Source organism: Oenanthe melanoleuca, chromosome 14 (assembly GCF_029582105.1).
Source record: "Oenanthe melanoleuca isolate GR-GAL-2019-014 chromosome 14, OMel1.0, whole genome shotgun sequence".
Taxonomy (NCBI): domain Eukaryota; kingdom Metazoa; phylum Chordata; class Aves; order Passeriformes; family Muscicapidae; genus Oenanthe; species Oenanthe melanoleuca.
In genome coordinates, this window is record NC_079348.1 from 10,359,103 (window position 1) to 10,372,593 (window position 13,491).

The 13,491-nt window shown below is 38.5% G+C and overlaps 1 protein-coding gene across 1 annotated transcript in view; it reads left to right on the forward strand.

Annotated features, from left to right (window-relative positions):
- Positions 1–13,491, forward strand: part of GRIN2A (glutamate ionotropic receptor NMDA type subunit 2A) — a 159,553-nt gene that overhangs the window by 104,321 nt on the left and 41,741 nt on the right. The window contains exons 6-10 of the mRNA XM_056503122.1: positions 2,169–2,374; positions 4,089–4,257; positions 4,357–4,510; positions 8,929–9,054; positions 11,605–11,834. Of these exons, the coding sequence (XP_056359097.1) occupies positions 2,169–2,374; positions 4,089–4,257; positions 4,357–4,510; positions 8,929–9,054; positions 11,605–11,834 (885 nt within the window). The remainder of the gene's footprint in view (positions 1–2,168; positions 2,375–4,088; positions 4,258–4,356; positions 4,511–8,928; positions 9,055–11,604; positions 11,835–13,491) is intronic.

Consider the following 13,491-nt stretch of genomic DNA (forward strand, 5'->3'; position numbering starts at 1 on the left):
TTATATCCTCCTCAAAACAGCAAAATGGAGTTGCTCCCATTGAAGTAGAAAGAATATCAGAATTGATGGTATCAGAATATCATCAACTTTGGTGTTGATCTTGTTTTAATAACACCAAAGCTATTGCTGTGTTCTTGATAGGACCAGGTGACCTCAGTGGGGTGGTTCCTGTGGTGCAGGTGCTGGGGGTGGCTGGCAGAGGGATGTGCCTTGGGACAAGGGGTGGTGGCAGAGGGATGTGCCTTGGGACAAGGGGTGGTGGCAGAGGGATGTGCCTTGGGGTCAGGGGTGGTGGCAGAGGGATGTGCCTTGGGGTCAGGGGTGGTGGCAGAGGGATGTGCCTTGGGACAAGGGGTGGTGGCAGAGGGATGTGCCTTGGGACAAGGGGTGGTGGCAGAGGGATGTGCCTTGGGACAAGGGGTGGTGGCAGAGGGATGTGCCTCGGGATCAGGATCTGCCTCCTCCCAGCATCCTGCACCAAGTGGTTTGGGAAGGCAGAGCTGCCCCTGCTGCTCTCCTGACCACACAAATGCCATCACATTTCCTTCTGGATGCTTGGCACATTTTCCACTTCTGAAATCGCTCCTATTCCTTGGCACATTTGCTGTTGGTCTGAGGTCCTGGGCTGGCTGGAATCCTCCCCATTCCAGATGGCCACTTCCATGTTGTACCCAGGGCTGTGACACCGTGTGAGCTCACGTAAGCCAGCACACGCTGCTGTCACTGCCACCACACCTTGACAATTAAACTGCTTTATTTATAGGAACTAGAGATTGTTTCCCAGTGTCTGAACCAGCTATTCTCCTAAAGGCTTCGTCCACTGTGTTTTGTTAAATTTCATACTAGAAATGTACATACACAGTAATCATATATATCATTCACATTCATTTTAAGTGAGAATTCCTACTTCTCTTGAGATATTTTGAACTTCCTAATTTAAGTGAGTAGAGATTTGACATTTCTGCCTCCTACATTAAAGTTCAGTAAAACATCTTGACTTATAAATAGGATGGAAAGGAAACTGCAAAGGTCATGTGCTTATAGGCTTCCCTAAACAGGAATGGATATAAATTGTGTTCTTTGGGAATTTTTATGATTAACTTTCAAGTTTTTAGAGGACAGAATTCAAAAATTATTTTTTAAGGACCTGAGTCTCATATTGTACTGTTAATTCCCACCGTTTCCCTTGCAAAAGAAATATTTTAACAGTCTTATGATTATGTTGTCATTTGTTTAGCTTAAGCAACTCAAGAATGATTAAAATGCATTAGATTATAAATTATGTGGATTGCTAGCTCATTTATATTATCTGTCATCAGATAAAACATGTAATTAGATTTCTGGATAGAAAGTAGTTAAACAATCTGAGGAGGAAAACACTAGACTCAAAAATATTTAAATCATAAACCTCCTTCTGGTGATCTGGAAAGGAAAGAAATGTGGGTTAATTTAGAAGGGATATTTTATAATAGTAAATAAGCTGGCAATTTTCATGTGCATGGGATTTGCTTTCTTAAATGCACCAGAAGTTGGCAGAATAAAATAGTTATTTTGAATAACTAATGGAAATTCTTACTAAAAATGTGGTTTGGCCTGGCTCCAGTGGAAGCCTGGGTAAAGGCTTTTGCAATGGCTTTTCAGTGTATAAGAACAGAAGAGTCTTCTCTTTGGGAAGATACAGAAATGACATTAGGATATTTTGTTTATTGGTCAGATGTGTAGGTGTGAGTGTACATTAGGGTTTTTGCTTGGGGTTTGCGGGGTTTGTTTGTTTGATTGATTTTTTTAAAATAATTTTTTATTACTTCAAATGGGCCCTGATTACAAGTAGAGTATCTGGTTGCTGTTCTGGCTGAAATAGAAATGCTGAATGTCAAATTTCAGTGCATGTAACACCAGGTGATAGATCTTATTAACTGATGACATCCAGTCTGTATAAAACAGTTGCCTATTAAAATAATGGTACCTTATTTGTCTTTACCACTGTGCATTTTCTCATTTCACACAATTACTAATACATTTTAAAGTAATTTTAACAACAAAACCCCATACCCATTGTCCTGGCAATGTAACTCCCTTTACCTGTGTCCCAGCCCCTTTAATCCTGGCTCCCCTTTGTCAAAGACCAGCAAGCAGCTCTCAGCAGCCTGTGGATCTTGGTCTTCCAGGTGGGGAAGTGGGAGAACAACTCCCTGAGCCTGAAGTACTCGGTGTGGCCAAGGTACAGCTCCTTCGCCGACAGCGACCCCGACGACAACCACCTGAGCATTGTCACCTTGGAGGAGGCTCCCTTTGTCATTGTTGAGGATGTGGATCCTCTCATGGAAAGCTGCCAGAAAAACACCGTGCCCTGCCGGAAATTCGTCAAACTTAAGTGAGTAAATACACAGCGTTCCCTTTTCCTTCCTTCCTTCCTTCCTTCCTTCCTTCCTTCCTTCCTTCCTTCCTTCCTTCCTTCCTTCCTTCCTTCCTTCCTTCCTTCCTTCCTTCCTTCCTTCCTTCCTTCCTTCCTTCCTTCCTTCCTTCCTTCCTTCCTTCCTTCCTTCCTTCCTTCCTTCCTTCCTTCCTTCCTTCCCTCCTTCCTTCCTTCCCTCCTTCCTTCCTTCCTTCCTTCCTTCCTTCCTTCCTTCCTTCCTGGAATCCTTCCTTCCTTCCTTCCTTCCTTCCTTCCTGGAATCCTTCCTTCCTTCCTGGAATCCTTCCTTCCTGGAATCCTTCCTTCCTTCCTGGAATCCTTCCTTCCTGGAATCCTTCCTTCCTTCCCCCATATCTTTGCCATTCCTTCAGTATTTTGCTCCCTCTTTCTTTTTCTCTTTCCCACATGGTATGCTCTTTGCACATGCTCCTATTTAAAAAGTTGAGAGATCCTGGTTATAGTAGTCTAAGTCACACTGAGTTATTAACAAGATAGTAAGTTCATAGTAAATTCAAAGTCAATGAGAATCAGCCCTTTTCAGTCACATGGAAGAAGACTGTGTTCCAAAATGGGGCTGTTTTAATGAGTCCTCTTTGAATTGTTTCCAGCTATGTTGAGATAAGCCTGCTTTCATTCATCTGTAAAAATCTGAGAATGTCTTCTAATGAAAATGCAAGTTTATGCTGAAATTTGGTATAGAATAAACTACTCCAGCATAAAATACCATTGTGACTTACCATCAAGAGAAAAGTCCCCTTCTTTCAGTGCTCTATAACTTTGGAGCAGTCATTAGAATAAATTAGTGGAAGAGTTTCCATTGTACATTTGTCAGTCGTGTTTCACCTGCTTTATGCCTTATTCTGTGTATTTATAAACTGAATATAACAGAATTTTAACTGTGCAGGTGTGAGGGAATATGATGCATGCTTCTGAAGATTTCCACAGGCTGATAAATGGTTGTGCACATGCTTCCTGAACTCCAGAGAAATTTATTTTTTTCACATAACTGTACTTAGTTAAATTCCAAACTAGTTTTATTTTAATTTTGAATTCTTCCAAAAGCTGTAAGATATTGCTTTGCCTTCTGAAGATGCTTATACTAAAAGGTTCTAGAGGTCACAAAATTAACATTTCAGAAAAAAAAGATGGAAGATAAAACTTGCATCCTTGCACTTAAAGGCAGCCTGAAGTTCACCTTCTCCAAGTGCAGGGAAAGCTGCACTTTGAGAAGATGCATCCATTTCCAGAATGGTGAACTGCTGTGTCTTTTTATAGCTTACATGTTCTTTAATTACTAAATGACATGTAGTCTGATGTCTTGAGAGTAAAAGTAATAAAAATTTAATCTAATCCTAAGAGAGAGATTAGTAAGAGCAGGCTGTATGTCTTGATGGAGCAGTGCAGTGCATGAGGCTGGATCCTGGAGTAGAAGGATGTCATGTGAGGTAACGTTATCTCTGTCTCTCACCAAGCAACTCTGTTGTGATTAGCAGGAGCTGCAAACACCATATAGCTATAAAAGCATCCTGTGGGTTATTTTTCCCTTGATTCAGAAAAGCATGGTCATTCACAAGACTGGCAAAATGTTGTTTCACAGTGTGTTGCATCTTGCTGTTGAGCTGCCTCTGTTTTTCCCAGCAGGAATATTTATGTATGTCTTCTCTGTTGACAGCAACAAAACTAATGAGGGAACTAACGTAAAGAAGTGCTGCAAAGGATTCTGCATCGATATCTTGAAGAAGTTGTCTAAAACTGTCAAGTTCACATATGACCTGTACTTGGTGACGAATGGGAAGCATGGCAAAAAAGTCAATAACGTGTGGAACGGAATGATTGGTGAAGTAAGTTCTGTTTTAGGTGAAAGAGTTCCTGAGCAGGAGCTCTCTGGAGGAAGGAGGTGCTGTGTGCTGACAGCTGTGCTGTGCTCTCCCTGGCATCAGGTGGTGTACCAGCGGGCAGTCATGGCTGTGGGCTCCCTCACCATCAACGAGGAGCGCTCCGAGGTCGTCGACTTCTCGGTGCCCTTCGTGGAGACCGGGATCAGCGTCATGGTGTCCCGGAGCAACGGCACCGTGTCACCATCTGCTTTCCTAGGTATGAGCCAGCCCTCCAGATAACCTCACTGCACTTCTGGAGAGTTGGGGAGATTTACTTGTGCGTTAAGACTTGCAGTACATGAACACATTTCTGATAAGTTTTGAATTTGGCGTTAACAAGTTTGTGCTGTGTTGATGTGCTGATTGACACGGTCATTAACAGTGATTTCAATACAAAAAAGAACCCCCTAAAATCTGAGTTAGGAAAATTACATCCTCAACCCTGCTTCCTTACAAACTAACTTACGCTTGTTTAGCCCATCATAATTAGTTTAATATCTTTTTAATGCTCACAAAATAATTGAAAAACCCATCGTAGAGTTGAAGGGCAGCTTCCTTATCTTTAGATATAATTTAAAGCTAGTTTGGTAACAGCTGCCTCTGGCTTCTGAACACCACCCTACTGCACTGGAGAGCTGAGTGTTCTCCCCATTGATGCATCTACACAGTGGAGATACAGCAAAGAAATGAAATGCTGGGCAGAGAGGAGGTGGGATATAAAGAAACAAAGACTCTGGGCTTCTTATCTTGCATGCTTGTTGTTTCAGTTGTGCATTTTTTCCATCTTGCATGTTTCATTATTTTCCTCTCCTCTTTTAGTATTTATAGTTTCTTTTGGTGTTTGGCCTGAGTTTACCTGGAGCTGAAAAGAGAATGAGCCATGAGATGGTTTAAAAGTGCCCAGTATGCTGTTACGTTTTTCATAATGCATTTGGGCCCACTATTTTTAAAGATACCTTGTACTGGGATGGTGACAATAAAACCATTAAGTGGAAAAATAAAAAATCAGTATATTCCAGATATCTTAGGGCACAGTTTAGAATGTTCAAGTCCATTGGGTCAGCAGTGATGCCAGTTCTGAATTGCAAAGTTCTTCACTCCCCCTGAAGCTGCTCACAGACTTTGAGGGACAGATTAGTGGTGTAGTATCAGATCCAAGAAGGTAAATAATTGAATTTTCTTGCACAAGAATTATCATTTAATCACAGTTTCTTTTTCATATCTGTTCCATAAAAATCCATTACAGAGATGATGCAAGTAAATATGACACAGTGAGTAATCAAATAATTTCCCAAATGTGGTGATAGCTAAGTAGATTTTGTTGATGTTTGATATGAATGAAAGACTTTAAAGTGAAATTGCAAGAAATTGTACTTGTAACGAAAATACTCAGAGAGTATCTTTTAATTTCTTTGAGTTACTGTGTTGTAAAGTTTATTTTTTGAATTGCAGTTGCAGCATGTTGGAATGACCATTGGAAATAAGAACTGGGGTGTTTTCTAAAGTGAAAGTGCAGTTGATTTTTTACTTATCTTTTAAAAACCTGTTTACAGCTACCATCAAAAGAGCAGCTGCTTTTGCATTTTTTCACAAGCAACAGTTATTAGATGTCTAAAATGCATTTAATGTTATTGGTTTAGTTGGATGTGTATATAATTCAAAAGAAACAAAAAATAACCCCTTCTCATAAAGCTCTCTAAAATAGCTCTACTTTTGAGAAATCTGATTTACTGCACCAATAAATCAAGTCTGTGCTCTCAGAAGTGTGCTCTGTTTTTTTCAGGCATAGATGAAGCTGCCAGTTTACTGGAATTGACTGTGTATTTTGATGAGGTGTGCGTAGTATTAAAATGCTTTGCCTTGCAAAATACTATCAAGCAGATAACTGAATTTATTCACAGACTGATTTTTGTTTCAATTAAGTAAATGTCTGTGAACAGAGTCATCTTATGTAAATCTTTTAAAAGATTTTTTTAAAATCTGCCAAATACAATGTTATTTTAAAAGAATAGCACTTGATTATAGTTCCTGAAATATCTGAGTTTGTGAATTGTTTCTATGAATGTGGACAAGTACAGGATTTTGTGTGAATAGATTTTTCCAGTCCCTTGTTGTGTCCAATAGATGTGAGTAACTGATGGGCTGTGGCAGCCTCTTCCTCATTGTCTGCCACGTTCTGATTCTTGTGTGTCTCCTTCAAACGAGATTTTTATCCACATTAAAACATTTTCACATTGTAATAGAAATCATATATACTAGATCTAAAAATACTTTTAAAAATTATTCTGTTGAGTTTTGTTCAACTTCATTTAAACAACCAAATAAAAAAGGGGAAATCTTAAATCTCCATTTCTATATTTCTGAGAGAGGGTTCATAGATGAGGTCAGTTTTCTTTTCTGGAGGCATCGATGGAATAGAAAATCTATGCCCCTCTTTATATATTTAATGTAGTCCTTAAGTATTGATTTTGGTGGTGGGAGGTAGGACTCAAAGACATCTTTTTCCTTGCTTGATGTTCTCCATTGTCAGTCATTTGAAATATACACAAACAAGTCATATATTAGTTTTTTTTTTCTGCCATATTACAGCTTTACTGAAAATTCCTTTAAAACCTGCTGCTTGCCTGAGGGAAGTTCCCTTTCTGTCCTTTGAGAATCAAAGTACAGTGCTGAATGTGTAATTGGATCTCTGATATGACAGGAAGATCGACTTTGTTATTCAGTTGATTTTGTATTCGTTCAGTCTTACTGCTTGCTATTCCAAATAGCTTTTTGTTTTCCTATTGCTTCTATTAGTTCTCCACCTCATTACCAGACTCTTTAAATTATTAAAGAGAATTCTGCTTAAACTCTTGTTTGTAGCTCACTTTTGTACATTGGTTTGATTTGCCCTTTGCCTTCTTTAGATTTTGAGAAATTACCATTGCTGTTTCTACACTGTTGCTTTTGATAAGGGTTTTATCAACCTTCCTTTCTTCTGTGAGAATGCTGTCAAAATTTTATAGTAGTTCTACATGAATTCCAATTTAATCCAGTTACTAACTGAATTCAGAAAATATTTTATTTAGAGTGTGTTTGGCTACATAATGTCCCTTCCCTGGCTGCATCTACATAGAAGATCTTTCTCTGCCTTCTGTACAAATTCTGTTCTTTTCCTAACTTACCGTTCTCTCCCAAACAAATAATTATAGTACTTGAAAGAACTTCATACCTTGTCTTAATAATAAAATAATTAATTGAAAAAATGCTGCTCCTTTGCAAGAGGAAAACAGTTGGGTTTAAAATGTCCCTGCTTTGCCTTTTTAGTTAGCATCCAGAATCATCAGTGGAGCTATTTGTTATTTGGTCTTGTCTAGGTTCCAGATTTCTGAAGAAATCATAGCAAAGACAAAAGATCTCATGAGTTTTCTATTACTACACAAATAATTACATTTCATTCTAAACTTGAGCAAGGCTCAGATTGGGCTGTTGGGTTCAGCACACCTCAGATCTCAGTCATGGTCCTTTCTTGCAACAAGGGAAGAAGTTTCAGGGATTCTAATGTTAAATTCAAAGAATAAAAAAGCTATGAGAGAGGAACTTCCTGAGCTTTCAAAAACAGGCAAAGCTTTTGAACATGCTAATTTTCTGTAATTTCAAGTGTGTCTTGATTCTGTTCTAATTAGAAATAGTACACCAAGATTTGTTTTCTCACACTTCAGAGCATGCTCACACTTGCTTTATTTGCACAATTATGATGTAAAGTGCCCCAAATAAGTTGGCCTGATAAAGAGATATTACTTTGCCATGCTAATCTTTCCTAGAGATATCCTAGTAGCAAGGCACCTACCACAGGGACTCTTGAAAGAGAATCTCTGGTTGGGAAAGATGATATTTGATATTGATATTGAGTCCTTTCAAAAAGTTGGTGCATAGTCTTGTACTTGAAACTGCTTTTAGTTTTATGCTCCAGCCTACTTCTTATACTTAATTATGGTTCTTCTGTCTTTCAAACTGACATCCAATTTTCCATAAACCCTTTTGATTTCAGTAATTTGCTCCCAGATGAGAATGACACATTCAAAAGTTTGCAATTGATAAAAACATCTTCATTGTGAGTAGATGAAAGTAAACACAGAGAGAAAAGAATCCTGAAACAAAAGTGTGTAGTTTGAATGCAAGTATTTATCTTTTCTCCTCTAACACTTTTTGCTGGATAGAAAACTAGAGAGAAGTCTACTTCCCTGAATTACCAAATGTATTAAACATATGCTTAATTGCTTTTGCTTTGCAGAAACAGTCATAGTGGTTGGACCATTCTGTTGATAGATTTATACAATAGAGGGGATGAATAGGCACAGCAGCCTGATTGTGGACTGAATAAGCAGCCAGTTAAACCAATTATGTGCCACTCAGAGTCAAAGAAAAGTGTGCAGCCTTTTGCTTTTAATTGCAACTTACATTTAAGCTTTTGACTTTATGGATTTGGTCTATATACACTAACAGCAGTTCATTATAAATTGTTTAGCTATTTGCTAGCATTTTTGTTGGGAAAAGCTGTTGTAGAAGAAGCTGCTGGGCTTGCCTAGGCGAGGACATTAGAATTCTTGTGCTGTGACTGGTTTAATGAACTGTGTTTCTCCTGTTTTGCTGCAGAGCCTTTTAGTGCTTCTGTCTGGGTGATGATGTTTGTGATGCTTCTCATCGTGTCTGCCATGGCTGTCTTTATATTTGAGTACTTTAGTCCTGTAGGATACAACAGGAACTTAGCACAAGGGAGAGGTAAGATTTGCATTTTACTCAACTCCATGTCTATAAAAAAAATAATTTTCCATCTCTGGCTCTCCATCTTTTCAAATAAACATAACATAGGAATAAAACAGTGGAATTAGCTATGACTGTGTATGTTCTTCATTTAAAGTATGATTTTTTGAAGGCTTATATGCTCATGTTTATAATTCTAATTCAATGGAATAAAGTCAGGGAGCAGGTAAGTGGTATCAGAATTTTATTCAGTGTTTGGTTAGCACACAGCATCAGTTGTAAAGTGTCAGCTCCAAAAAGCAGTGAAATATGTTCTACTCCTGTTGCAAATTCATGGCTAGTTCAGAAAAAGTTACTTAAACTGGTCTGCTGGACAGTTTGAAAAACAGCAGTTACATTGTCATAGTTTTGTATAGGCCCTGTAAAAAGTCAGGTGAGCTCTTAGCCTTGAAACGAGGCCCTGGCAGAAGGGCATTGCTCCTTTCTGTGTAGCACCCTCAGTTATAGAAGCTTCATTTTCAGGACAGAAAGCTCTGTATTAACTCTTTCTCAGTGAAAGCTGCACTGTGATCAAGAGTGAGGATTCCATGTCTCACGATGCCCTCATCCTCCCATTTCCTAACTGACATTTGAGAGTGCAGCCTTTTTAAAAATTTCTAAATCATTCTTGCCTTGTTTCATAACAAGAGATCTTCCAGCTTGGTGAACACAGTTCTGGGCACTATTAAAAGCAAATGATTTCTTCTAGACAATGGCTGAAATCCCTGAAAAAGTGGATTATTGTAATGTTCAGATGATGTTATCATTTTAATAAGATGATAAATGTGTAACGTCTGTCTGAAATAAACACTGTGTTAAAAGAGAGGAAATCAAAGGTGAATATAAACACTGGGGATCCAGGGACTTGGCTGTTTTTTTCTGGGCAACCTCATGTGCCAGAATTGATTATTTAGTGTACTTACAGCTACAAATACATGTTATGGCACTAGACCATCCCAACTTAGACTTGCACAAATCCAGCTGCCATCAATTTCAAACATGGAACATATATTTTTTTTTAAATTACTTATCTTCTGTCATTCCCTTAGGCATTTTTTTTCAGGATGAAGCTCAGTGGCAATACAATCTCCAGTGGCAAAAACAGAACTTTGGATTGCTCCCTCAGCATATGATTTCTGTAACACTGTTGCTCAGAAAAACACACATAATCCCTGTATCAGCTCAGTCCTTAATGTGTCTAGAAGGTAGTTTCATAAACCAAAAGTCAGCTCCATTGTGTTTATTTTACTGCACTCTATTTTCCTAGTGCTGCTGCAGAATAGGAGCATTATCTAAGATGTAGAGCTTGACTGCATTGTGAAATACTTGCACTGCACTAGAGAGCATTTCTACTGAAATGAGAACATGCACTGAGTATACCCAGTTAGGATTCTATTATTTTAGGAACCATTGAATTATTATTAAAATAAATTATAGTTAAATGAATAACTAAATCTATATTTGTAATGTGCATCCCCTTGGATAAAGGAACAGGGCAGGGAAAGAGGTAAAATTACAGATTTCTGCATCAGAGCTTATTGACTAAATTGCAATTGAACTGAAAAAATGATAATTATAAGTAGGCCAAATGAGTCACAGTCAGGGGAGGCCTGTTTCTCTCCACTGAGGGTACAGGGAGTCTGGATGATGAGCAATGTGTGATTGCATTGTGCTTACCTAGAGCTGGGTGAGAAAAACTCCCTTTGATTCTCACAGGGCTCCACAGATGAGCCCTTTGGGGCAGATAATGACATTGCTAATCCACTTCTGCCCCTGTGTGAGTCTGCTGGCCAGCTCCAGCTTTGGGATGAATTAAAAGATTACCAAAAATAGAAATAACAAAAATTACAGAATGGCTTAGCTGGGACAGAATTTTACCTGTAATGTCAAGACATTTGGAGCCACAGAACTGACTCTGAACATGTGAGGCAGCCAGAGCCTGGCTTGCTCTAAATTCTGTGTCTGTGCAGGTAGCTCCTTTGTTCTGTCTTTCTGATTCATGCTCTGAGTACAAAGGTGCTTAAAAGTAGGTGACACATTCACACACTTTGATCTTAAAAATGCTTACATAATGTTCAAAAAGCATAATGTTGGATGACTGGAGATGATAAAAATAATTTGGGTAAGAAAAGTACTAGAATTGAGTCATTAAGGCTTAAACCTCCAGTTTTCCATTTCACATGTCTGCTGGCACAGAAGACTGATGGGGCAACACTGTGGCACATTTCTTCTTGCAGGAGACATACCACCCTGCTTCTCCTCCAAACCTGTGCTTTCCATCTTCACCTTAAAAATTTGGAACCATATGTCTCATAGAAAAATGTTGAATTATGTTTTTAAAATGTGGAAATAGTTGTCATTGCAATGGAGGGTAGCTGTGGTAAATCCTATGATTACATTGGGAGTACAGTGAATATATACTGAAATATTTTCTAGCCATGTCTCTGGGACTAATGGGTTGTCCCTGCATGGTGTATTGGCAAGGTTTAATTTAACTGCAGCTGAACTAATTGCTCTTTGCAATTGCAGATCCCCATGGCCCATCCTTTACCATTGGGAAGGCAGTGTGGTTACTGTGGGGCTTGGTCTTCAACAACTCTGTGCCTGTGCAAAACCCCAAGGGGACCACGAGTAAAATCATGGTGTCAGTCTGGGCTTTCTTTGCTGTCATCTTCCTGGCCAGTTACACTGCCAACTTAGCTGCCTTTATGATTCAAGAGGAATTTGTTGACCAAGTGACTGGGCTGAGTGATAAAAAGGTAGGTATTCAGCTCAAAAGAGGTCAGTGTCCATTCTCCATAATCCTCCTACAAATTTGTACTTTGTGATAAAAACTCTGAGCAAGATAATGGACTAAAACTGGATGATTTCCTTCTGAGTGCAAGTGCAAACTTTACTAACAAACCTAACACCCAAAGCATGAAAATATCAGTGTGTTTTCAAAATTTGAGTTGCCTATTCAAAAGCAGCTGCATTAACTGAAAATTACCTTTATTTTGTGATAGAAATCAATTAGTGTTTGGTTAAAAAGAATGCCTCAGCAATATAAAATGCTCGAAAATTTTGTGGGATATTAGTAATATACTAATAAATAAAAAATCCATTTACAGAATTAGTGTGATGGATATGCACAAGATACTTGAAGGGTATGCTTTTGTCAGGTCTGTGCCCAGTTGTTTGAAAATGAAAGTAAATATTGACATTAAGAAGAAATAATTAAATACAGTATAGCCCAGGGGACAACTTCACAGAAGGTTTCTCTCAAAGGACAGAAAATGATGGAAATTTGTACTAAAAACAAGCCAAAAAGGCAGCATCTCAGCCTTGTCTGTTTTTTCATTTTAACTGTTTTTTAGGACCAGCCTTTGATTGATTGCCTGGTATATCAAAGCAAGCATGGCTAGAGGAAAGATAAAAAGAAAAAGAAAATGATAATAGTTTTGTTTTCATTAAATTGTGCTGTCACACAACCTTTGAAAGAGCACAAAGATTGTTAAATATCCCTCTATTTTAAGATAATAGTCTTAGAAGAGACAGATAAATGGCATTCTCTCTTGGGGATTAAAAAAAGAAGATTTGAAGATGTGTTTCTCCTGGTGGTGAGAAAGAGCAGAGTGTTTTCCTGGGCCCTGGGTTTTGGCAGGACTTGCCTTGCACCTGGCACAGCAGTGGGGCTCAGGTCTGACATTGCACCCTCACCTTCCCCTCCTGGCTGGCTCTTTGCCACAGGGTGGAAATGTCAGCTCTTGTTCTGCAGCTTTTGGCTAATAACTTCCTCAGTTCTGTCATTTTTCTATTCTGACTGCTAAGTAGGATTTCATTTCCACAAAAAGCAAAATAAAAATAGAAGAATACTTGAATCACAAAATACCATCTGCTCTTGTGTGGTCTGCTGATCATTTATTTGATTTGCCACCTTTTTTTCTATTTTTTGGGTCTTCAAACTTTGCCTGAAGCACATAGAGATAAGTCAGGGAATCCATGCCTTTTCTGATTAAATTAAGCAAGTTAGAAGTCCAGAAAAGCAATGAACTATTTCAGAACATTCTTCTTGTCATACATAGGTTTTGCCTCCTCCACAATTCTGAGGTTCCTTGGAATTTTAAAAATAATTTGGTATAATTTATGGGAAATATGGAAATATATGGGAATTTCGAATAATTAATACCTAAAATTTTTTTTTTTTTTTTTTTTAATTTAAAAGCTCTTCTCTCAATGCTGTACTGCCAGTGCAGAAAAGTGTTTCCCGTTAGAGATACTGGGATGTCCCCATGTGATGGAAAAATCAGAAAAAACTCCCCTCTCTCTGAGCAGCCATCCCTGACCCTCAGCGTGCAATGTTGTCCCATTCAGGAAGCATTCTGCACTCTACCAGCAGGTTCACCAGATTTGCTGACATGATGATAATGTGTTATT